This window comes from Poecilia formosa, unplaced genomic scaffold (genome assembly GCF_000485575.1).
Source record: "Poecilia formosa unplaced genomic scaffold, Poecilia_formosa-5.1.2 Scaffold249, whole genome shotgun sequence".
NCBI classification, from domain to species: Eukaryota; Metazoa; Chordata; class Actinopteri; order Cyprinodontiformes; family Poeciliidae; genus Poecilia; species Poecilia formosa.
Window position 1 is genome coordinate 48,882 of NW_006800188.1, and position 27,134 is coordinate 76,015.

The following is a 27,134-nucleotide window of genomic DNA, read 5'->3' on the forward strand; positions in this document are numbered from 1 at the left end:
ACATTAGCTTCATCCCCATACTGTAATGATATTAGTTTCAGGATATTAGTTTCTTTATTTGCTTCTATTTGCACTCACATTGTGTGCTTTTCTGCTGATTTTCTTTATTTCCTGCTGGGAAATAAAGGTGGAAGCTGTACTAACTTTGCTACTAAAATGTCTTCAAGGGTCAGTGTTATGTAAACACACCTGCAGTGTTGCCTTGATTTTATCCATGCATGTTTGAGAACTCCTCAAATCTCCCGTGGCAACCATTCAGCTGTGCAAAATGTCTGGGTGCAGCGAGGCTCAGCTCCTTATTGGAGCTGCAGTTTCCAAGTTCCTGCCTCACAGAGTTCATTTCCCCATGACTCCACCACTCAGCTCCGTCAGACTAGCCAGCAGGAATTAGCAAACACCTGGTGGAGCTGCACATCTGCTGAGCTCATTGTAGGAGCTGCTTCTCAGTGCAACACTGGTAAAATCTTAGTTAAAGGAGCACTGCACCAAGAGCAGGAGGTATTAGCAACGAAGGGGTCCAATTTCAAGGTGTTAAATTGAGAAATATATTCTCTTTTAAGTCATATTTGATATATGGTATTTACTTAACAATTGAAATTAACATAATTATTTGACTGTGCTATAAAATAGCACAATGTAAAAAACACATAATATTGTGTCTTAAAGAATTAAGGCGCAATAGATGACTCAGTTTCTTAAAGTTCAACGCAGGGGTCGCATCAAATGGAATATTTTTCATCATCGACAGTTGTTTTAAAATGTGACGAAAAAATTCTGAAGGCCATGTGTGACTGTCAGGGATTACAATTCACACACTTGACCACTTGCTGAAATTTTTTTAGCAAATAATTCATACCTTCAGTGCTACTGGGTCATTTTATTGTTCATATTACTGGAGCCACAGTCAGTCAAATGAATCTGCATTGGTCATTTTAATGTCATTGTTAATGTATTGTGTTTCTTTTTATGGCTCTATGTGGTAATTTAAAGCTGGATTGAGTTTTACGTTAGTCTTGGTAGACTCTACAAAGCAACTTGGTAGAAAAACAAAATCACTTCTTAATGTGCTACATCTTCACTGTTTCTTTTCTTTCTATGTAGAAGTCACCAGAAATACTAATTCTCCATTTTAAATAAGTAATAACATTGTGTTTTAATATTTCAACTTGTTTTGTAGTATTTATCTTTATATAAAATGCATGTCTGCTCTGCATGGAGGGGTGGATTTAAAGGAGCTAACTATTTCTACACATCTACGTTTAGTAGGTTGGTAAGTTAACTTATTTAGTTGGTAAAACCAGCTTTGTAAAGTTTTCATTGCTTTCATTAAAAATAAATAAAAAGGCTCGGGCTGCTGATCTTTGCTTCCAAACCTCCAAAGCTTTCATTAACACTGTTACATGGTTAGCCTTACCCCGTATCTGTCACCTCAGACTTCAGGCAATTCCTAATTTAAAATAAAAAAAAGTTTAAAAAAAAAAATCTGTAATAACCTCATACACAAGTGCCAACCTGTTAACGCCACCGCCACACCCTGTAGGAACACATTCACACGTGTATTATTTCTCACACTGCAAGAAACACATGTTTTCATATCTGTGTCATTCATACAGTACCGTGCAAGACGCTACCCTAAAAACAAACGTGGAGCTGTGTGGTAAAATAATACCATAATAATAGATCACACTGTAAGGCAGATTTAGAAATACTTAGAATTTGTCACTTCAATAAAATCATAGATCCAAGGTTATAATGGGGAAAAATGTCTTGTTATAAGTGAAATAATCTGCCAGTGGAACCAGTATTTTTTTCATCAATATTAAGGAGCTATTGAGTTAAAACAAGCTCTGATATCTCGTTGAAAAGTTACTTGTAAGTTAGTTTTGTCTTATTTCAAGTGTTCTGAGATATTTGTATTAGAAACCAGAGAAAAAATACGTAAGACTTTGCATCTTACCAGTAAGATTTAACATGAGTATGTTACAATCATCGTCTAAAAAAAATGAAATAAATATTTGTGAATATTCTGTCTTGTTTGTCCTTTGCTTTCACTATTGTTATATGTGATTGGGTAATTATATAGCATAATGGTGTTCTGGCCTGTGAATCAGGCTAACTGCTAAGAGACCATGTCCTCTGTGTGTTTAACTGGTGCAGGTGAGCCAGTACACCTTTGCGATGTGCAGCTACAGAGAGAAGAAGGCTGAGCCGGTGGAGCTTCTGCAGCTGGACGGCTACACTGTGGACTACACTGACCCTCAGCCAGGTGAGACGAGCCAAGACCAACCAACAGTTAGACGGGGTGCTGCTGTAATTACAACAATAATAATAATAATAATAATAATAATAAAACATACATGTAGTTAAAAAAAATCTATAATAATATGCAGCACCAACTGGAACCCTGCATTGCTCTGTATCAACACATGCACTGCTCTTTCAATTTAAACTGTCTGAAAACAGGGGGCGTCTGCTGAGGTGTAAAAGAAAGCTGATTTTAAAAGCGTTAAAAGAACATAATTGTTAGGTTTTCTACTAAAAACATATTAAATAAAATAATTACATGGTACAGAACTAATGAAAATGGATGCTAGCCTTTCTAGTGTTTTTCTTTAATTACAGTTCAGATATGCGATGTTGGGAAGTTAGCTCTGTTGACGGCACAAACTGAAAGTAGAATAGGGGTTGTATCTTCAGACGGGTCTGTTTCACTGTTTCTGTCATGTTTTGCACCTGAAACTGTTTGCACTGATATTTGAACAGCACTAAATATTCTCCAATATTGACCTTGGATTATTTCTGGTTAGAAAAAAACAGCTGTTCTATACGTTGTTTGGTGGGAGCATCATCTCCCTCTTTGTCTGATTACTTGTGTTATTTGGATATGACATGTGATGCAGGCCTGCTTTTATTCAGTGCTAAGCATGTGAATGTCTTAAGCTAGCTTTGTGAAAATAAAACAAAGTTGCAAAAATAATGTTAATACCATACTAGCTTCTGTGTATGTTATTATACAGCTGTGATCCAACCCCTCCTACTCTGTCTTATTTCATGTTTTCTGCTGGAAATTAAAGTATAATTGGTGTTTGAGCTATTAAAATTGGCAGGTCTAAGTGTTTTATGAGGTGGTCTCAAGTATTAATGGATATTGGCTAACAACGGGCCGCTGTTTTCTCTGACCTCCACCGTTCACTGTAATGCTCTAATGACGAGCATTTCTGAACAGATTTCTGTTTAATATGACTAGGCCTGTCACAGCAACTAATAAATCAATCACATGATCATTTAAACCAAGCTTAATAATTTACATTTGCATGATTTTATCTCTTTTCTCTCTTTCTACCAAAAACTGGATGATAAAAGTCTTCAGTCTGGCGTTTTGGTCTCAACTAGCCACTTAGTTTGAAGAACAGTTTTGTTTACAGAGATTTCATAATTCATTTTATTTGTTGTTTCTGTTGTTTTGTTTATTTATTATGGATATTTAAAATGTTTTCCAGTTGTTAAATGTTCATTAGAGTTTACAGTTTATTGATCTTTGACAATGTGTTCCTGCATTATTATCATGTACTCTGATATTATTTGACAATGGTCTCAAAACATCATTATCATTTATCGCAATAATGTCTGGAACAATGTATCGTCCGGCAAAATTTCTTTTCTTGACAGACCTAAATATGACCTTTACCAGTCTTATTTCAGGTTTGTGTAACACATACCCATGCTTAGTTTTTGCAGTGACAAAACCAACTGTTATACGAATAACGTTGCTGCCACCTTCTGAGTGCCTCTGGCCATGTTTCAGGTCTGGAAGGCGGCCGGACATTCTTCAACGCTGTGAAAGAGGGTGACACTGTGATATTTGCCAGCGACGATGAGCAGGACCGCATCTTATGGGTGCAGGCCATGTACAGGGCCACCGGTCAGTCCCACAAGCCGGTGCCCCCCACCCAGGTCCAGAAGCTGAATTCCAGGGGCGGCACTGCCCCGCAACTCGATGCACCCATATCCCAGTTCTGTAAGTTTTTTTGTTTTTTTTTGAGTTAAAAACATTCCGTGTTGAGTCAGAGTGAATATGGCTTTATTTGGCTCTGTTCTCACCTTTTTATTGGTACTTGTTTGTGCCGTGTGGTAGATACTTCATCAATGTCAAACAGGAAACGGGATTCAGCAAATGTTACACATGGAACAGTGATGAGGGGGGCCAGAGGGGATGTTTTAAATTTTTTTTCGTAATGGTCCAAAGAGTATACACATAAAAGAGAAATAAAAGCAGGTCGGCTTATGAAGAAATACTCCTGCATTTGCATAAGTGAATTTATTGAGAGAGCTGTTTTTGACACAACCCCTGGAGTCCCACTGAGACCCAGCAGCTGGTAATTACTAAGTTAAAAGTGCCAGGTCATGAATAATACAGTGTGGCTGCCACACAATTAAATTGGGCAGCATTCGCTCAATGTTACCAAATAACTGCGTGTCAGTTCGCACATGCATCAGTGCAATAATATAAGATTGCGTCGCCTCTGACACCCGGCCGCCGACTTCCCCACCAAACACTAAAACATCGCAACAATAAAGACAACTCTGAAAGCTTCGCTGTGCACATGTGAAATTGAGCTTTACAGTTTCCGTTTCCTACATTGACAGTTTTGCTTTGACACTTCAGAAGAAGATTACAGCTGTACTGTAGCTTTTATGACAATAAGGAAAGTAGTCGTTTTGCTGCAGTGTTTCACTGATTTATGTAAAGACCATGGAAAGAATCACATTTTGTTGGCTTTCGAAATGTTGAGTAATAAAAATCCAACATTTACTTTCAGAATGTATAGATAGATGTCACTCAGTATGAATACATTGGGTAACAAGAGTAAAATCTGAATGTCATAAACATTTATTGTTTATAGTGTTATTGCTGACAGACTATAATCTCAGAAAAGCTGTATGATTGACCAGGGAATATTGTCCAGTCATTCAGTTTATACTGCACATTTCAACAACAAGGCAGCTCAAAATGCTTTACATGACATAAATATAACAGAATAAACAGACAAACAAAAACATTACTTTGAAGTGGCAAAGTAAAGAGAAGTAATGGAATTACAATCCGGACCAGAATTAATCTGTCGATCTATGTTTCTCTGAATCTTGCTGGGACATTAGTCCTTTAACCCCAGAAATGTTCTTCAGGTGGAGGACAGACCAGAAGGCTGGCTTTGTAACTGCCTCTCTGTGTCTCTGAATGTTCAGTCTGTAGTATTGCACTGAGCACCAAAACCGGACTGAACAACATCAAATCCATCCATGTTGAAACGTCCACTGATGAGGATTCAGGCAGTGTTGCACCGGTCAGATGGTGAAGCTTTCAGTCTTAGTAAACATCTGATAGACCTGTGAGCCGTTTTTGAAGGAATCTAAGCAGAAACCAGAACGTCTGTTCACACTTTCCGCTAATGGACCATGAAGTTGTTGGAGGTTTTGTGAGAAGCTTGTGGAACATTAACCAGATTCATTTTGACCATTTAGACTAACCTTTTCTACTGTCATAACTGAACAACCTGAGATTTCTTTTACTTTTCCGTGATTTGAGTGGTCCATCAAAAGAAAAAAAAAGAAAGAAAAAAAGCAAGCCAGACTTTAAATAGCACAGAATGTTTGTGATTGACCAAAGCCAAGTCCGGGACACAGCCCCTCAGTTTGTCTTCGTCGGATCTATAAATGAATATCACCCATCAATCATTGCCAGGGCCATCCTTCTCCAGCCCAGACGGACGGGGGTGACTAATGTCACTGCATGTTACTGTCCAGCCCTCCCGCCTCCACTCCCGCTCACTCACATCAAATAGACCTGACAGCCCACCAGCTACAAACCAAAGGGGCACCACAATGTCACCTTTTTTGATTTTTAGGGGGGCGGGGAGGGTTACGGGGTGGGGTGCAGCGACTTGTTTAGGGGACAAAATCAGCTTCCAGCTCATTGTTTTGCTTGTTGACTGACAGCTGGGGTGTTTTCGATAAGCAGTGAAGAGGACGTTGGCTGACAAATCTCCTATTGCCGTGTAGCTAAGTATAACCTCTGCTCACATCGACCCTCGGTGTGCGTCGACTGATGGGGGAGAGCCTGTGTCCGCTATCCGTTCAGGACTAAATTTAAACAGGGTCCACCAACTAAAACTTTCTGGCTTTGTCACCGTCGCTTTGGACAAACAGGGAAGTATCCAACAGAGCCCTGATGACAATATAAAAAAAGCTTAATAGAGTCCAGCGGATTTGAATAATGAACTGATCCTGACTGTGTTGTTTGGTAATCAGGATCAATTGGGCTAAAAAAAAAATGATTTGACTGTAAGTCAATCTATAGGATTAGACTGAATTGACTTTTCTGTTTTTGTTTTAATTCAATGCAAAGGAGTGTTGTGGATTGACTCTATATAAATAATTGGATAATAATTGAATTGGGCTTTATGCAGCTCTATTACTCTTCAATATTATCAACATGATCCTTTTGGTGTTCTTCTGATTATGGTATGTCTGTAAGGATAAGCTTGGATGTTTTTAATTAAGGTTCTGTTGAGAGATTATGTGCACTTAGTTTCCTGCCACTTTTATTAGGTTTATTTTAAAGAAGGAAAAGGAAATATCAGGAGGTAATTTTCACAAGATATAGAGAGATAGCACAAATGTGTATATGTAAATTGAGGCTAATGCGTATGTGTGTGGGGGGTATGGATGTATATATTTAGGCATATGTAAACCCACATAAAATGGAAAATTAATTAGCCTATGTTTATTTATTTATTTATTTATTTATTTATTTATTATTTAATAATGAGGGTCCATCTGAAAATATTGTATGAATTTACGGGGTAGGAGTTCATAAGTTTCTTACTTCCTTCTGCTATTCGAGCATGTTAAGATTATTGTGGAGCAAAAAATATGTTTTTTTTTCTCCTTGTTCACGTATGTGATTCTATACTTCTATCATGTTCGAAACCAAAATAAAATAAAAAATAAAGCAAAATGTATTTTACACTAATTTTCACTGTTTCAAACAAGTTGAGTCTGAAATAATATCCCAGCAGTTTAGACAAACAACATTTTCATAGGACTTGGAACCGCTGCTATATTTGCATGTGGTGGATCTTCTGCGTTGATCCATCTGGAACATTTACTGTAATGTGTCAGAACAGAGTATAACCGTCTGGGACAAAAGACAAAAGCAAATGAGATGATGATTTTAAGATGAAGAAAACAACTGTTTTAAAATTTCAGATTGTTTTAGAGTTGTTTTCAGGTGATATGAATGTATCCAGGCCCACGTTGTCTGTACAGGCCAACTGTTACAAACCCACTCTGCTCTGGAATGAAAAGTCCAGTTTTAGTAAGCTGTTGTTGCACAGCCGGCTGTCAGTGCCTGTAATCCTTCAGGTCCTCACAGGTCCGGTCTTCTCGGTCTTGCGGACTTGTGCGTTGTTGACATCAGCCATGCAGTGAAGCAGCATGCCAGCAGCACAGCGGCAGCAGCTGTGGTCCCCTCCCACCCGCCGCCTGCGTCCAGCACTTGGAATGTGTTCCGCTGATGCAGAGGATTTGTCCAATGTGAAGTCAGAACCTTTGTTTTGCATTGAAACTGAATATGTGGGGATTTCAAAAATGACAGTTTCCTCCTGAAATCCTGAATGTCTTTCTGCCTGATTTGTCCAAACTAGTGATACTCATAGGAAACCTACAGTAGAATCAATATGGGTCGCATAAATGATTGAAACATAAAGACGACGTCCTCTGAGTGATCCAGGGTAATACTGAGACTGTGTTTGATAACTTTGTCTGTTTCTTTTAAGATGAGTCAGAAAATAAATCTTTAGAACTGATAGCCCTGATTAGTCCTTCATAGTTACAAAAGCTTTTACTCCACGGGTGCACAAATTTATTGGCCAGCCAATTTATTGGTGCCGATTTCCTTAATTTCGGGAGATCGGTGATCGGCTGATACTTACATGTGAAGCCAATCTTATCCTCCGATCTCATCTACCTCAGCAAAGGTCTAAAAATCAACTGCTGTCCTCTTCTGCTCTCCCCTGAGAGGTTTGACTGTTAGCCCAACCCACCAGGTCATGTCTGCTAGTTTGAGTTAACAATAGTCACTCCACTGTTGCCAACTCTGCAACTTCCTTGCTCCATTTAGCGACATTTCAGACAAAAAGAATTATCAGTCAAAACTGGAATCAGCAGGTCAGGTTTTTTATAAAGATCGGCTGCAGTCGGTACAGTTCTATTTCACCCAGTGTAATAAAACAGAGTTTTTACAATAAATGCGAAAACAGCTTTTATTGTTGTTATTTTTGATCTATTTATAAAACTATGGTTCCCGACGTCATTGATGATTGTGTTGAAGCATGATAATCTAGATGCTTTATTTTGCCAGCTTCTGACATTTGTCATCTCTTCCTGTTTCTTTCTTCCTGTCAATTTGCTCATCCGACGGTTTCGTTGTGAAATCGCACTCAGACGCTGACCGGGCCCAAAAGCACGGCATGGATGAGTTCATCTCGGCCAACCCGTGTAACTTTGACCACGCCTCCCTGTTTGAGTTAGTGCAACGCCTCACCTTGGACCACAGACTAAATGACTCCTATTCCTGTCTGGTAAGGAAAACTGTTTTTCAGGCTTTTGGATTCTGTTGAATGGGCAAAAAAAAGGTAGTAAACCAAAGTAGGACGGGGTAAATCAGGTCTCATTATTAAAGTTTAAGATTGAACCTCAGCCTGTCAGGACAATAGATTGGAATAGATTAAAGAGAAATCGTATGTGTGTGTGCATGTGTGTGTGGGGCGGGGAGATGAGACATTAATAATTCAATTAAATTCATGATTTACTTCTCATGTTTCAAAACATTCATGCCAAAATGGAAGTATTAAGGTGATGTAAAAAAAAAGAAAAGACGACTATCCATACCTTCTAAACTGAAAACAAAACAAAAAAATGTTTTCAGTTAAGAAGGTTAATTTTTTACATTTCAGTGGAATATCATCACATGTAGTAAGTGATTTCCTAAAAGCAGCAGCTTAGCTTGGACATTTTCAGGCCCACTTGCCCCTCCAGAGGTCATAAAGAAGTGCTGTGTGTGTGTGTGTGTGGGTGTGTGTGTGCATGTGCGTGGTGTGTGTGTTTCCCCACAGGGTTGGTTCAGTCCCGGCCAGGTGTTTGTCTTGGATGAATATTGTGCCCGCTATGGAGTCAGAGGCTGCCATCGGCACTTATGTTACCTTAGTGATCTGCTGGAAAGGGCCGAGAATGGAGCCATGATTGACCCCACGCTGCTTCACTACAGCTATGCTTTCTGTGCCTCCCACGTACATGGAAACAGGTAAAGATCAAACTGCCTGCAGGTAGGGTTTTTTTTCCCTCTAGTGCTACAAATTGATTCTGGAAAAATGAATTATCCTAGTGGTATCTTTAAAAAAAAAAAAAAAAAAAAAAAAGCGCTTGACCACATCCCAAAAAATCTGGAGTAAAAAGTCGGACTGAAAAGCTTCCACAGCAGAGCTCTGGTTGTTTCTTTAACAACTGAATGCTTTATTAAACAATCTCATGATTTCTGTTCAAAATCACGAGAACAAATTTGATTTTTTTTTTATTAGAAAAATTGCTAGTATTGTTGATTGTAATGAAATTTAATGAGGGTTTTGAGTTTCGGTTCTTTTTAAAATACACCGTCCGCGACAGACTGGCGACCTGTCCAGGGTGACCTCGCCTCTCTCCCGGAACGTTAGCTGGAGATAGGCACCAGCAACCCTCCCGACCCCACTAGGGTGTAAAGAAAATGGATGAATGGATGAAATACATCGTTCCTATTTTGAACACAACTTTATATGCATATTATGTCATTTCTTGCATCTGCTTTCATATTTCTATTTTTAAGTCTTTGTTTTTTACATTTTGCTGTTCTGTTTTGCCTGCATGCTCACCTCTGTGCTTTATCTTGTCTCTTCTCTCCCACCACATTTACAAAATGACTTCCCTTTCACCGTACCCTGAACCCTTAACCGCTTCCTCTTAACCGCACTTAGTCAACGTGTGTCTGAATTAATAAACCGGCCGATATGTCAGGCCAAACTCGAACACGCTCTGATCCCCTCCACCCCCTCCGCCCCCGACGCCCCCACTCAAACTGTAAAAAGAGAGCTCAAAATTATGGAGTTCATAAAGAAAAAGGACTTCAGAGCCGCGGTTCTCTCAGGACCTGGAAGGTAAGTGGCTTCATCATGCAGAGGCTACTTTACACAACCGGAGTCAAGTCCCAAATGTTGTTTTGTTGCTGTAGATTAACATAGATGGCATACAAGGCAAATGTACAAACTCAAATTTCAGAAGAATAAATATTAACCAGTTCAAGCTCAAACAAATGGGAAGAGGTAGACATGTCTGGCAAAACGTATTCACACCCCTAGAACTTCTTTCAGATTATAGTCGGAACTTTAATGTATTTTGTTTTTGATTATAAGATAGAAAAGCACATATCATGGAATGGAAATATACAGTTTTTTTTCTTTTCTTTTCTTTCTACTCTCTGTCGCTCTCTCTCTTTTTCACAAATATCTGAACAGTGCAGCTTGCATTTGTGTTCAGCTCCCCTGAGGCACTGCCATATCGCTCCTTCAGCTTTATATATTTAGAAACTGACTTTTGTTCTTTCCAAACTAGCTAATCTTCAGTCTAACTGGATGGAGAGCATCAGTTTTCAACCCTTGCCATCGGTTCCCAGTTGGATTTAGGTCTGGACTTTGACTGAACCATTTTAGCAAACTACTAACCTTCAAGCAAACTCATTAGATTTTACTGTATAAACTGTTCAAGCTCCATTTGCCCTCTAGCAAGCTTTCCCATCCCTGATAAAGAAAGATTGTTGGAGAGCAGGCTGGCCTCACTGAACACTCCTTCAGTTTCTTCTGACAGTAATGACTTCCACCGGGTTTCATTTTGGGGGTGTTAAACTGAAAGGGTTAAATAGTTATGAATGCGACACTTCAAATTTATATTTTTCTTTTGGAAAAAACATCAACAACCATCCTAGTACTGTTTTTAAAATGTTTTTTCTACCTCACAGTTGCTGGATTAGATAGTCGATCGCCCTCGTCCTGATTTGTTCGCAAACCTATTGATGTTTTGACATTAAAGACATAAATAGTCTTTAATGTCTACTTTTATTTATTTATCTTTAATTAATAAAGATAAATAAATAGAAACATAAATACACCATAAATACAAGGGCGTTTTACATTAAACCCATAGAACATCCCTGTTTTACGTTAAAGACGTAAAACAGGGATGACATTTTCAACTCAAACCCAATTCTTCTGCTGCGCTCCATTTGGGGAAACTTCGGAGCTAAGTGGCGTATCTAAATAGAATCGATATTCAGCTGGACAAAAGTCAAATCCTGACACTTTAGCGGGGCCAGGGGGCCGGCCGAGTTCATCTCGGTGTGTGCCAGCACCTCCAGGCTCGGGTGAATGAGTAGTGGTGGTGAAATGCTATGTGTGCTCAGTAGCACACATAGCAGCGCTGGCAGCTGGGATACTGGGCCGTCACACATGACAGCCTGTCAACCTGTCACGTCCCGACCTCCAGGCACCGTCGCTGGACTTGGCAGAGCAGGTCTCTGCTTGACGCGTGTAGAAGTGGACTTCAGTATGTGGCGTATGAATTCGAAATCAACAATTATGTAGGTAACGTCATAATACTCACATCCTTTACATTAAGTATAAATGGGTAGATGGATAGATAATCAATCGTCAACCAGTTAAATTTATTTGTAAAGTTCATTCAACAAGGCAGTTCGCAGTGAGTTACATCAGGGCTGTCAAACTCGTATTCATTTTGTGCCGAAGCAAGATCTTGAATGTTCTTAAAGGGCCAGTTATGCCAGAATGTAATGATAAAACATGTTTGAAAGGTAAAATATAAATAAATTCTTAAGTTTTTCATTCACTCCAGGATTTGTGATTTTTTTGCAGTAAAAAAGTATTTGCGGTAGTAATTTAGAAATATTTGTGCTTACACATGATGGTAAATTCGAGTTTTATGGTAAGACGAGTTTACTCGCCTTATCATTATGGATTACAACTTGACATTAAGTAAGGCTGAGGCAGAAGTAAGAAATACTGCCAAATGCAGGTGGGAGTAAACCGTCACTTACATCCAATGTTTTTCACAATTTTTGCAAGAAATTGGCAATGAACTCACAATTATGGACTAGCGCAGAAATAAATGCACTCAGTTGTTGATTTGGCGTGAATTTCCACAATATTTCGCAAGAAAGTGGAGGGACTGTTTGATGCAATTTGGCAGTAAAAAGATAAAAACTGCTTTGTATTGATTGATAAAATAATATTTAGGCACAATGTTATCTCGATAGTTCCATTTATGTGTGCCTTTAGAGACTAGAGGGCCTCATAAAGAGCAATGTTGGGCCGGATTTGGCCCCTGGGCCTTGAGTTTGACACATGTGCTTTACATCATAAATACACAAAAATACAAAGTCATAGAACATCGTTAAACATCAGAATGTTGGTCAGTGTTTCATTTATTATGTTTCAAAAGCAACTCTTAACAGGTGAGCTTTTAGTTTAAATGTAAAGGAACTCAGTGTTTCGGATGTTTTGCAGTTTTTCGGAAGCTTGTTCCAGATTTGTGTTGCATAGAAGCTGAATGCTGCTTCTCCATGTTTGGTTCTGGTTCTAGGGAATGCAGAACAGAACAGAACCAGAAGACCTGAGAGATCTGCAAGGTTGCTATGACAACAGCATGATGATAAAACATGATGTTGCCTGCAGAGCAGTAAAATGCTAGCTTTATCTTTACCACTGATGGCTCACTTTCTCGCTGTCATCGTTTGAGCAGTGAGGTCAACAGGTCAGACAAAACACGAGGGGGAAGAAAACCAGAGCCCTGCAGGAGTTTAATTAGTGTGAAATCTCCTTCTCCTGTCTTTTATACTGACAAGAAAGATGTTTTCTTTTATTTATTTATTTATTTTTTCATCCTGATCCTGGAGACATTTTTATTTTGCTAATAACGTCCACTCTTTTTTTTTGTTGTTTTTTTTTTTTTTAATCCCCTTTCATATTGAACCAACATTATTCCCAGACTCTAAACAAAGCCCGGTGTTGAAAACGAGCGGACCTAACGATCTGGAAGATTTTAAGGAGCGGACCAAAAAGTGGCACCTCTCCGAGTCTTAATGCAGCTCCCTCGCAGCAGATACTTCCTCGTTGTCCACTGAAATGACATGTGAGGGAAGGGGGGTGTCATGTCCTCTGCTTCTCATCATACTGTCATTGCCAACAGTCCGACGCCTGCTCTGTCACATGCACTCTGCTCACAGCCCACTCAGAGACAACCGTGTCACAAACGATAAACATGCTAGAAGACTTGTGGAAACTTTAGATTATGTTGCGCCAACTGATCTGTGTTAAAAAAAATCATAAATGAGAAGAATACCATTCAGAACACAATGTTTCACAGACGTGTGTACACTGCAAAAACACTAAATCTTACCAAGTACTGTCTAGTGCAAATATTTTGGTACAAAACACTATCTTGCCAGAAACTTTTCAGTGAGCTGTAGGAGCTAATTTTAAGTTAATTATTTCTTAGTATTGATAAAAAAAAATATTCTAGTTCCACTGTCAGATTATGTCACTTTTAACATGTTGAAAAATGTCTTGTTGTAAGTGAAATAATCTGCCAAGCAACTAGCACTTTCTAATGAATATTAATGAATTATTGACTTAAAACAGGCTGTTGTACTTTGCTGAAAATGTACTTCTAAGTTAGTTTTTGTTATTTTAAGTGTACTAAGATATTTGTACTAAAAATTAGACAAAAGCTACTTGCTAAGATGTTGTGTTTTTGAAGTGCATACCTTCACACACTATATGCCAGACGGCTGAGCGGGGATGTTTTTGTGGACAGATGTTTATATCTTGATAATATCTAGGAACTTTTATTTTAGTCAAAAGAAAAAGACTCAGTTTTACTGTGTCTTTAAAACTGTCTGTTTTAATAGTCTAGAAGCTGGAAGGAGAAGATTGTAAGGATTGTTTTCTGCAGCCACTTATAGGCAGAGAAGAATAAAGCAATTTTGTACCACAGGTCATCCATTATAAGATCCAGACTTTATTTCCTGTGGATTACCTTCTCATAGAAAAAGTGTTTGGTCAATCTCAGCTGAAGTCCAATTACGAAAGAAACTTAGCAAACACCAGCAGTGGCCTCAGTAATTAAAACTAAACAATCAGCCTATCACAGATTTTTTCCTCTTGGATTTTCCTTTTTATTGTTAACATTTCAGAAAGCCATCGCCCCTCCCACACACACCTCCCTTTCCAATGCTGCATTTGCATAGAGCATCTGAGAAGAACATAACATAACCAATCATCTAACGTAATGTGTCGGAACTCCTCGCATGCTGCTCCACATTGTTGAAGCAGCTCAGCATGAGCCTCCCCCTCTGGTCTCACGCCATCCACATGCTAGTTGGAGTCAGACCAAATTACTGCTGATCCTGTGACACTTCGCTTTTCCTGTCACTCTCAAATGTTCTCACCTTTCCTCTGCTTTGACTGTCAAGTTACAAAAAGAAATCAATTCAACTGTTTCTCTTTTTTTTTTTCTGAATGGTTTCCCTGTGCTTGTTTGGTAGATTCTCCTGCTTTTCTGGTCTTTAGACATCTTTAGACTATCTACATTCTGTTAGTGGCAGATGAATGGATATTTTCTTGAAGCCTGAGCTGTTATATTCATGCTTCCTTTCTTGTGCGGTACATTAGGTTTAAGCCTTGTCGGTACTCTCTGTGGTCTACTCGTTGTCGTTCTCGTTGTAATCGTCTTTCAGACCCGATGGGATCGGCACGGTGACTGTGGAGGAAAAGGAGCGTTTTGAAGAAATCAAAGAGAGACTACGAGTGCTTCTGGAGAACCAGATTACACATTTCAGGTAAAAATCGGATCAAAGACAACATGTCAAGACTTTGAAAACGTTGAGAATATTTCAGATTTTGAAAATAATAATAATTAAAAAAGTAACTCATTCTTTTGTTAGATACTGTTTTCCATTTGGACGACCAGAGGGAGCACTGAAAGCAACTCTGTCCTTGCTTGAACGGGTACGTCATATTTTATAATCACTAACNGTGTGTGGCTCCAAATCCAGGCCTCCATTGGTTAATAAATTTGATTTCCATTGATGATTTTTGTGTGATTTTGTTGTCAGCACATTCAACTTTGTACAGAACAAAGTATTCAATGAGAATATTTCATTCATTCAGATCTAGGATGTGTTATTTGAGTTTTCCCTTTATTTTTGTGCTGATCTGGGGAATTTGCTTTTGCTTCTCTGTTCTCTAATTGTTTGTATATTTTGGCCATGTTGCTCTAATAGTTTTATTGTTCTTGTTTCTGACTCTTGTAGAAATTCTAGCTTTTTCCTTAGTTTTCCCAGTTCTGAAGTGTCTTTGGTTGTCTATATACAGAGTTCTGGCACATTCCACATCATGGAAAGAGTTGAGCTGCTAAAAGCTGAAAGAATGTTGAGAGTAAAATATTTTTTCTTTCTGGAAGACTAGAGCTATACAGACAGACAGAAACTACAAAAACAGAATCCGTTGAATTGTTTTATATTTTTATCAGAGCATATTTTCTGTGTTCAGAATTTCCCATTCATACTGCTGACCAGCATAAAATGTTAGATTTATAAGCTTAAATAAATCAAGACAACACCGCTGCTGTTTATTTGAACCACTTCACTATATTTTGACTCAAAGAACCATAATCTCACCTGCAACTATAACTTGTTTTAGACTCACGTGGGGATAGTTTTGTGGTTCTGTGTGTAGGATGGACCACTATTATTGTACATATTTGGATCAGAATAGAAAAAATAAATAAATAACCAGATGGAAACCCTCTAATGCAGTCAAACTTTCTTAGCAGGGGAGAATGTCATTACTTTAAAGAGCATTACTTTTGTAATTCAACTTTATTAACATGCTTTTGCTTTGTATTTATGAGAAAAAAAAGTTTTGACACATGTAACTATGTCGCAATCTTTATTTTGGGAAGGTTCTGATGAAAGATGTTGTGACACCAGTCCCACAAGAAGACGTCAAAGCTGTGATCAGGAAATGTCTGGAACAGGCTGCCATAGTCAACTACCAACGCCTGTCAGAGTACGCAAAACTGGAAGGTACGCTGAGGCTCCGTCGCTGTTTGTGTTGAAGTGACAATACAATGCGAAAATGTTCTAACTGTTGTTGTAACGGTTTAATAATAAGATCTCAGAGTCCAAATCCTTCTTGATCGCAGAGGATGAGTTGACTGAACTCCAGTGATGATGTGGGAAGCCATGTCATCAACTGGTTCTGGTCCACTGGGTCAGTGCACTGATCTACCAGGACATTCTAGAGCTGTTCACGCTACTTTAGTTAGTTTCATTAACAGACAATCCCTCTCTTTTTGAGGCCAAGAAATATAAATATGTTAACTATTCAATACAAAAGTCTGCATTGAAGTAAAAATGCATTCAACACGGTTTCTTTGCTAACTGTATTCCTGCCTCTTTCAGCAGAATTGCATTCTGCCTGCATATCCCAGCTTGTTCGTTCTTATATCTAAAGTTCTTCTGCTAGTTTTCTCTGTCTCCTCTTTCTTCATTTGTATCTCTTTCATACTGTTTTCCTTTTAGTCTTTTTAGACCCAAACAGCGAAAGAGCTGCTAAAGCCTATATTGCAACTTGAATGTTTATTTTCTTTGTTTTTATATCAAAAAAGAATTGGCCATTTGGCTTAGGGTTGTCACAATAAATCAATGAATTGCATGATAAATAATAACTCCATAACTTTCATTTGCTTTATTTTATTCTCCTTTTTTTTTCTTTTTTTTTACCAAAAACTGAACAATGGAAGTATTCAGTCTGGTGTTTTGGTCTCAACTAGTCCTTTATTTTTGAAAGATAATATTGTTGACAGAGACTTCATAATTAATTTTATTTGTTGTTTCTGTTGTTTTCTTTATCTTGGATATTTCAAGTGACCTCCAGTTCCAGAGTTTAAATGTTTACTAGAATATAAAGTTTATTGATCTTTGAGAATGTGTTCTTACATTTTTATGCCATTACTACTATTATATTACTTCAAAATGTATTCAAAACAGCAATGTTATCATTTATCGCAATAAGTTCTGGGACAATTTATCGTCCATCAAAATTTGTTATCGCGACAGGCCTAGGAGTCCTAAGCAAAATCCCATCAAACTTCACGAAACTGAGGTGACATCATTGACACAGAGCTGAACTTTTACAACCAAATAAAGTCTATTAATAAAGCAACTTGATACCACCATCAGATGAAAAACATGACCGAATAATTGGTGGACGCATTTATTTTCACTAGATTATTATAATGGCAAATACAGAAATCTTAATCCTGAGGTCTTTCTTTTTGATTTAGTTCTCCAGCATGTTTAGACCGATATTCAGTCACTTCTTAAAATGAAATCACATCTTTTAAAAAAATGTGTCTAATCACCAGTATGAGCATGTTTCATGGTGAATTTTGAGGAAAGGAAGAACTTTTACACATTTTGGAATAAGACTGTAACACAACAAAATGTGGGAAAAAGAGAAGCTGGATGTTACTGAGCATGTCTACCTGGCTACAGTGTATTTACAGCCAAATTAAAGAAATAAAAGTTTGATATTCTGAGACCAGACCCTCTGAATGACAAGGTGAGTTTTTTGTAATCTACTTGACAGCTTTGTACAAGATTAACTTTGCATTGTTCTACAGATACACATTTATAGCTCAGTATTCTCGTACTCAAATAGAAGGGGATTATATAAATAACATCCATTTCCCTTACTAACTACATTATCTAGTAAGTTAAACAGTATTCCACAGCTATCATTCTGGTATTTTACCATCACACAGTATTCCTCTGAGCCACCGGTCTTTCCTATGCTCATCCTCTCTGACCTTGGCCTCCTGCATGCCTTGGTATCCTTCCTCTGTTTGTAGGGAAAAAAAGAGAGATGTATGAGCATCCTGTCTTCTGCTTGGCGTCTCAAGTGATGGATTTAACTATTCGTGAGTATCTTTCGCTCGCTTCGTTTCGCCCTCCTATGGATCCTTGTATTGTTCCCATTTTAGGCAGAGTTTGTGCCAACCATCTCAAATGCTTCTTTTTTTTATGCTGACTAGCATCTTTTGGTTTGATTGTACTCTGTTTATTAATACTAACTTGTGATATTCTCTAGATTATGTTCCAAGTGTCCTGGAGCAATTTTTCCACAACTGTCAAAAGTGCTTTATAGATTGTTTTACTTCCTTACTTGCTTTATCTGTGTTGCCTGTCCTGCTTTTGCCTCCCATCTTCTGTCTGTCTGCGACTTGAATGCATTTTTACTTTGCTTTCTTGTAAATAGTTTTGAGTGTTAAAGCCATGGCAGCAGCACACCTAAACAATGGTTTTGGACACTTTTAGGTCTCATTTTTGTTGACACAAACAACTATGTTTATGTGAAGAACTTCAACTAGACATCAGATCCGGATAATAGTTACACACACCTGAAATAAAAAAAAAATCATGTGTTTAATTTTCTTGTGGTTAATATTTAGAATGACGCCTTAAGAATAAACCTGCGGGTAGTAGGTTAAACATTTTTAAGAGTCTGTGTAAAATTGGCATTTATTGATGTATGTCTTCCTCTGTATTTTGCCTATGCTATTTGTACTTAATGTTCATGTCTTCTCTCTTACCCTGATCCTGATATCCCCCCCATTTTCATTCCTCCTCTTCTCCATCCTAGCAACCTGCTCTTTTAATTTACCTCACACCTAGTAGATAAATCTCAGAAAAAAGCAAAGGATCAAGGTGATGTCCTAAACATAACCTTATCTAGTGCATCACTCAGGAAACCTTGATCTCCCAAACCTCTTGTATTCTCAGTGTGGAGAGAAAAGTCAAGATAAATATTCTGATCAGCTTTTTGCAAAAGTTAGAAACTAAGGTATCAGTAGAAGTCTTACTAATGTCATGGCGGAGCTTCACATTAATAAGTACTATGACGAAAAGGAAACAAAAGGATCACATTCAGTCATTTTTAGCTGAAAGAGAAACTTTTAACAACATGTCCGACTGCAGAACAGCAGTGGCGCAAAGTGTCATTTCAAAGCAGTTTAGCATTTCCGGGCAGAACCTGGTAAAGATTACAGCTCGCTTCAGCTAAGGGTGCTAGCTATGTAATTTAAAATAAAAATAATTTCTGATTTCATTAGTTATATTAGTTATTAATATAACTAATGATATAACCTGTTTACAAACAATCCTTACACACCTGAACAATAATAAGCTGTCTCTGCAGCCAGCTTCCTGTCTGTTGCTGGACTTCCTTAGCAACAGATGGCCCGAATGGCAGAGTGCATCCTGACAGGCGTACCACAAGGGTGTGACTTTGGTCACCTGCTACTCTCATTATTCATACATGACTGTTTATAACAGCCAAATCACTGTCACTTGATGGTGGTACTGCCATCATATGTTCTTTCTTTTTTAAGAAAACTCGTGAATCAGCCTCAGAATTGTAGTTCAGTGGGTGAATTAATATGAAATGACTTTGGAAGCCGGCGGTAAATGGATGAGACCCACCATATTTGACTTGAATCTGATAATTTCCCATTAAATGTTTCTTTCTGTACTCTTTGTCTGAAAGCAGGCTGAGCAGCCTGGTAATTGTGTATTCTTCCTCTGAATGATCATCCAGCCAAATTACTCCAGTCTCAAATAATTCAATTTTTACTTTTAGAGTCCTGGCCTGCCTTTTATGCCTGCTAACTTCACTGTCCCATTGTAAGTGATAAAACTTAACTTGCTCTTCTGACATATGAGCATAATGGATGAAGTGGAAGCACTTTGATTTGTATTATGGTGTTTCTGCCTCAAATTCCATTATCTGCCTTATATACCTTATCAAAATCATCTGCATTCTAACACTTTTAAACTCATTCTCATCCTTATACCATGGCCTTTTACGTACAGATCTGTAAATCTACTCTGACTTACAAACACCGGTTAGTGGAACTTGTCACAAGCTGATTCCACAAGGCTCTGTCAAACAAGAAGTTAGATTATTTTCTGGCCATAGTATAAATACACCTCTCACTGAACACAATGAAGGTGTGGAGGTCAAGCTTTCATTTAGTGTAGCCTGCAGTGATGAGCCAACATATCATGACCATTGTGGAGTAACACACTTGTTTGTCAGGACTTTGGAAACGTGTCAACATGAAACTAGCAGCAAGTTGATTTTGAAAATAAATTATAATTAACCAGACTTCCACCAGTGTTATGAGATGGTCATCATCATCATCGTTCTCTGAATGGTCACAATGTTTTGGCTCATGTATTTATACATTTATTGTGAAATGTAAGTTCAACAGACACATTGTAACTTAGAACCTCTGAATAAAATCAAAAGATGACAACATTACTGCATGATAAGTGTTCAGTGTTGCTGCTTATGTCCCTCATCATGTCCATGCTTTTATTAGATGATGTCATCACTGTTCTGCAAAGGGACAACTCCTCATATATATCTATGTATCTACAGAGAGATATAGATAGATAGATAGATAGATAGATAGATAGATAGATAGTTTTGGATTTAAAAGTATGTATGTTTTGGTGTTAAACATGCATTGTGTGTGATTTTGCACAATGACCTTTAACCAAGGCAAATATGAATTGGTTTCAAATTGTACTTAAATGCCTAATCTCTGAGATGGAAGTCAATGTTCAGTGTTGTGCTCTGATTCCAGTCATAGTAAGAGGATATTTTATTCTTTCTTTTACTCAACCTGTTGTAAAACATGTATATCTACTAAAAACCTTTTAGCATACATACATGTTTTGTATCAATTTAAGGTCAAATATGAACCACTTGAGAGACACCAGTTAAATCCAAATTCTTGAGTGACTGAAACCTGTAGATCTAATGTGTAATCAATTTAACAGCATGCATGGTACTTCCTTTTGTTCATTAGGACATTTAGGCTGCATGCAAACATTATCCAAAAAGCTGTGCCTCAGAGGGGGGAAAAAAAAGTGATTGTTGATTTTTAACCCCTGTGCTTCAGAAAATGTAGGCCGGTTAGTCACCCCTGCCAAAAAGCTGGAGGACACTATCCGTTTGTCTGAGCTGGTTATCGAGGTGCTTCAGCAGAATGAGGAACACCATGCTGAGGTCAGTGGACTGTTAAGCATCTTCATCTACTCACACACACACACACCTACACACACACAGACGCACACACGCACGCACACACTCAATGTATTCCCAGCTCCCTAAAATATGTCTTTTAGCTACTGATTTGTGTAATGCCCGCAAGATATTCAAAACAAAAAAATGTTCACACTCTTAACAATCTTAATAGTAAAAGGTCAATAAGAACTACATTTGCAGTAACTGACCTTGGAGCACATTAAACTGAAATGAGCCGTGTGTTAGCATGTTAGCGAGTTAGCGTGTTAGTTTCATAGACCTATCATTTCATATGCCTGTCTCTTTAATTATTTTCTGGCTTTATTGTGTGCTATGAAAGAAAATGTATTTACTTCCTTTCTGCTTTTTATTTCAACTGTTTATTTGATCTGCACGTTGCATATATTGAGCAGGGAAAAGAGGTATGTAAATCAGCATATTGTCTCTGACCCTCTACCCTGACCCCTCCAGGCCCTCCGCATGCACATAATGATACAGTTGTTGCAGAGGATCCTTTATGCTTAACACATATCCACTGCTAGCCAAGTGCTTGTACCGGTACTTTGTATGATAAATGCGCCAAGCTGCATACAGAAGGACTGACAAGCACTTCAGCAGTATTGAAAACAGACCTTTGACCTGAGAACCCTCCCCTCCCCTCCCCCCACAAAAAACATTACTTTTTCAGGAATTTACTCTAAATCATTCCTTAATATGCCGTCCTGTTTCCTGCAAGCTACTTATAAAGAAAAAGGCACAGGAATAAAGTTCCTGTTGTTGAACAAGTCGAGAAATGTGAGGCCTGCTTTCTATTGCCTGACGCCACTCCTCCAATTTCGCTTCAATTCTACTCATGTTTACAACCCCCCTCCTCCTTGCCTCTTATGTAACCATTTGTTCAATTATCATTAGTGAATTGAAATAAGATGATCTTTCAAACAATGTCTAGTAAAACTTGAAACCCACAAACGGAAGGCAAAATCTTTTCCTAAACGTTTTGGTAAAAGTGGATAAAACAATGGAATGCTTTTCAGTTAGGAAATCTGTGGACAAACAAAGGTGGCGTCAAGAGATTCTCCAAATTAAAAAATAGTACCATGTAATAGTTCTTCAGTCCAAGGTATCTCAAATTAGCATTTACATATGTTTGGATATCTTGTAAAAGTATTTAGGCACAAATTTGTCATGAACCAATATTTAGCAAGTTTTTACAATTTTGAAACGAAAACCTTTCAACAGCCTCAGAACTTTTATTTAACTACCATAAAGAAGTTTTAAGGTTTTCTATTTTTAAAAATATTTTTCTGCAAGTCCAATTCATCTACATCTCATTTATCTATTATGTTTATATGATGCTTTATTAAGGCCAAAATTAAGACTACTGTATTGTGGCTCCAACGGCTGTCATGTCTTTGTTGCAGGAAGCTACTTAGATGTTTGGACACAAACTTTTTTTCAAATAAAACTTTATATTGACAAGAAAAATGATCAACCTAGAATTTGTAAACAACACGCCCTAGACCATCTGTACTGTATTTATCTCTGATACGATCAGCTGAATATTTATGCATATAACCTAAAAGTAAAGGCAAGCTGTCCTTCTTTTTATATATTTTTATTCATCCAGCAAAAACAGAACATTGATTACAGAAATAACAGATTTCCATGATAAGATTATTTTTTGAGCAAGGAGTCTAGATTTTGGCTTTTATACTGTGCCATGAAGCCAGTTCTGCACCTTCATAGTGAATATAGCCAAAGCTCTACTGCTAGACATTTATGCAACAATGCGTGTGCAATACAAAGTGTGAAGAAAACATCATTTTTAAAAATTGCATTTTTCATAGCCCCGCTGAACATTTCATCCAGATGTTCTTTCTTTTATATAACTTATTGCCACCTTTGTATGTTTAAATAACTGAACATACTGCACATGAAACTCATTCAAGTCGGAGCCAGTCGTCATCAGACGCTGTTACATGAGTGGCAACGACTCGTCCCTCTCTTCCCAACTTTTCCCACATCAAGTATTCGCTGCTAAGAGCTGCTATGGCAAGTGCATGAGCCCCTCATCCCCCTCTACCTCTCCCACCACAACGAGTGCCATAGAAACTAGTGGATACATTCACATTACAGTGCTAACAGCTTGATGTGAACACCACGGATCCTCTGTCCTAAGAGGCTCAGCAAGAGCAGCGGTGCATGGAGAATATTGTATTTTCGACGTGCATGAGAGTAGCGGGGTTGCCAACACCTGCTCCACTGCATCTATTTGATTAAGAGATGTGTGTGCGGCACACTTCGCTGGCTCCTTTCTTCCGACCGACTGAGTGAAGGAGCTGTGGGTAAGTGTTTAAGTAGCTCCCTACCATGCTTGTCAAGGAGCTTCTGCTGTTCCCTCAGCGGGCCTTGAGGAAAGCATGTCGATCTCTTTGCCAAAAAAACTGTTGTTTGTGCCCCAAGTTGTGAAGAAGCCTCCTCTTGAGATCCCACGATGAATTCTTTATTTTCAGCAACTTAATTCCACGTGGTGATAAGTAAAAGAGAGAGCCAAGAGTCATTCCAGCAGATCAGTGAGGTTTCATTTAACCGTTAGTTTTTTATTTAAGATTTAGCAAACACATATTAATAGAGATTCACCTTCACTGACTATAGTTGTACACATTTTCCTCATTCTCAACATTTTGATTTCCCTTTGCTTTTTGGACTCTTGTCTGTCAATGTGTGCTCCATGCGAAGGCCTTTGCGTGGTGGTCGGACCTGATGGTGGAGCACGCTGAGACCTTCCTGTGTCTTTACTCGGCCGACATGGACGCAGCCCTTGAAATCCAGCCGCCTGACAGCTGGGACAGCTTCCCGCTTTTCCAGCTGCTCAATGACTTCCTGAGAGTGGATTGTGAGTGACTTAGAAATTAACAATAATCCCATGCAGACACAATGAAATGTATTTCTGATTAAGGTTGAACTGTGAGAGGAACTGGTGTAAAACACATTTTTTTATTTTTTTTTTCAACCTGTAGATGTAGTTTGGCAGGGGCAGACAGCATGTTGATCCCATAAGTGAGCTACTTCATTCAAGCAATTAACTTGTTTGTATGTAGAGGGAGCGACTGCACAGACGCCACTTGAATCATATTTTTGTGTTGCCAGATTGAGACAGATGGGTCAGTTTTAGTAAACTCTGAACCGTGTGCGCACACTCTGCATGGAACATGGAAGCTAGTGGTTGTAAAGCTAAGTCCTTTCCAGTTAAGTCAACACATGTAAGAAGCAGACGGCCATTTTGTTTTACAGAGAGGTTAACTACATGTAGAGTCACTTTGATTCTCTGAGCATTATATTTAATTGAGGTTTTATAAATGCAAAATATGACATCATTTGTATTACTTATGAAATGATTTTTCCAGCCTCGTTCGTATTTGAAAAGATTGAATATGTCCACTGGATCACAGTGGAACAAATCTGTCCGTCATGAAAAGATCAGGTCGCATTAAGGCAACAAAAAAAAAAAAAAAATCAGAATCAGGTCACTTCAGGATGCAGTGTGAATATAACCTTTGATAGAACTAGATAGGATGCTGAGACCTCTTACACTCTCAGTATTGTCCATGCATTGGATTTCAATACTTATTAATAGATTGCATTTTTCACTAAAGTTCCACTGGGTGTTTGCTAATTACTGCTGCCACTAGTTTGGAGGAACTGAGTGGAGAAGGTGGAGCAGGGCTGAAAGGGGAATGCTAGGCTGGAAACTTTAATTCTAAGTTTTGGATAAATATGCGGGGCTTTGTATGGGCAAGCGCTTAGGCACCCCCGAATGGTTGCCATGGGAGATTGAAGGATTTCTCAAATACGGACGAAAGAATCAAAGCAACACTCCAGGTATGTTTTTGATGAGGGAATAGCATATAAATAATTTACGTAATACCTCCGCTGTAATGCTCTGGATGTTGTGGGGCTGTGTTTGTTGATGTGTCTGCAATGTTGCATGGACATTAATCATGATTCAGTCAAAAAGCCTCTACAACTAAGCTATCAAACTCTAGTTGTGTTTTTGTTTTATAGAAAAGTAACAGTGATGCTGATCTTTCTTACCTCGAGGTTCAACAATTGTAGAACCTATCAAAGAGCATCTACTATTTTTCAATGTAAACGTATTTAAAGGTCTTTAAAAAGAACTTGAGTCTTGGGCTGCCATATTTCTTAAACGTTAACTTTAGTCATAGCAGCCTGCTTGTCTCTGTTTGTGTTCTTTTTCTTCAGTACTCTAACCAGCACCCAGCAATGTCCTTGTTTTATGCTGCCTTGTGTAACCACGTCCATTGCTATGCACTTTAGTTGCTACTTTCACACAGCTGAAAATGTGAAGGAAAATCAGGAGGAGGCCAATTTGATAACACTAACAAGTGAGCATAACAAGCTATTTGCAGTCTTTTCAGTTACGCCAAATAATTGGACGATGCTTCGCCTTCTCCTTGACTCCCGACTGGCAAACTAAAAAGGGGACACATTCCCAAGGGACAATTAGCACCTTCTAGATTGAGTCCACATTGTGAACACTGAAGTGTATCCTTTACAGGGCTGCAGACTGTTCCTCAGTGTTCCTGCAGGCAAGAGCATGCAGTTCATTAAAGAGATGGCTGACCTGCAGCAACCAGAATCAAGTTTTGACCACATCCTCAGACCCCCATCCCCCCAAAAAACACACAAACACACACACACTACAGACATACAACATGGCTAGTAGGTTAAAAAGCAAGAAGTAAGTCTGGTTAATCCTCTGATTGTTACTCAATCAGAGTAACAAGCAATACTTCAAACTAAACCCCATTTTGTCAGAAACCCCATGGCCAAGTAGAAGAACTTTCTTCCACTTTCTTCCACTTGACAGAAGACTGAAGCGAAGCTTGTTGGCCTTCAGATAAGACGGTATTGTTGCCGAACACCAAAAGCTACACATTACCACAAACACATCATCCTGCCTGTGAAGCATGGTGGTGGAAGCATCGTGTTTTTTGATGATTCTTTTCTGCAGAAGGTCCAGGAAGGTTTGTGAACATGGGCCACAAAATAAACACAGCAAAATCTAGAGAAATCCTAGAGCGCAATTTGTTTCCATCTGCCGGAGAACTACGACTTCAGAGGACATTTATTTTCTAGCGAGATGACGACCTGAAGCATCCAGCTGAAGCTACACAGACTTCAAGACGAGAAGGTGGACGTTCTGGAGTACTCAAAGCCCAGACCTCAGTCCAATAAAGAACATGACTTAAAGAGTGCTGTTCACAGCCAGTCCCCACCAACCTGACAGAACTGGGACAGTTTTTCAAGGAAGATTGGAATAAAATTACAGTGTCTAGACATGCAAGCCTGGCTGAGATCGATCCACATGCACGCACGCATGCACACACTTTGCTGGGATTACAGCCAAAGGTGCATCTACTGAATCATGAAGAAAGGACATTATGTGGAAATACTGAAGCAACATCCAAACTCTCATCCAGGAAGTTAAAGCTTGGGCACAAATAGGTCTTCCCAGTGGACAACAGTCCTAAGCATAAAATCAAAATGATTCTGAAAAAGATGTGTGAGTGAGGCAGCATACCAACCTGACTTAGTTCTATTGTGAGAATTTTATGTTAGAAAACCCAAAACGTTTGACCCAAGTCATACAGGTGATGGTGTGAAATGCTGAGGAAAGACATACAAACTTCTAATCTTGATGACAATAATAAATCCATCTTTGATATATTCTCTCTGTAAATATTGTGGCATTTATCGAATAGAAATAATTTAGATAATTCCAGCTGACCTGAA

General features: G+C 38.5%; 1 protein-coding gene across 5 annotated transcripts in view; it reads left to right on the top strand.

Moving 5' to 3' along the window:
• Window positions 1-27,134, top strand: part of cadpsa (Ca2+-dependent activator protein for secretion a) — an 89,912-nt gene that overhangs the window by 28,259 nt on the left and 34,519 nt on the right. For 2 of the 5 annotated variants that reach the window (XM_016680622.1, XM_016680621.1), the window contains exons 10-20: window positions 2,158-2,266; window positions 3,806-4,018; window positions 8,506-8,642; window positions 9,177-9,364; window positions 14,897-14,998; window positions 15,104-15,167; window positions 16,123-16,246; window positions 18,076-18,144; window positions 21,193-21,299; window positions 21,731-21,739; window positions 24,057-24,213. In XM_016680622.1, coding sequence (XP_016536108.1) covers window positions 2,158-2,266; window positions 3,806-4,018; window positions 8,506-8,642; window positions 9,177-9,364; window positions 14,897-14,998; window positions 15,104-15,167; window positions 16,123-16,246; window positions 18,076-18,144; window positions 21,193-21,299; window positions 21,731-21,739; window positions 24,057-24,213 — 1,279 coding nt within the window. The remainder of the gene's footprint in view (window positions 1-2,157; window positions 2,267-3,805; window positions 4,019-8,505; window positions 8,643-9,176; window positions 9,365-14,896; window positions 14,999-15,103; window positions 15,168-16,122; window positions 16,247-18,075; window positions 18,145-21,192; window positions 21,300-21,730; window positions 21,740-24,056; window positions 24,214-27,134) is intronic. The other 3 variants (XM_016680624.1, XM_016680623.1, XM_016680625.1) reach the window with 3 other exon arrangements.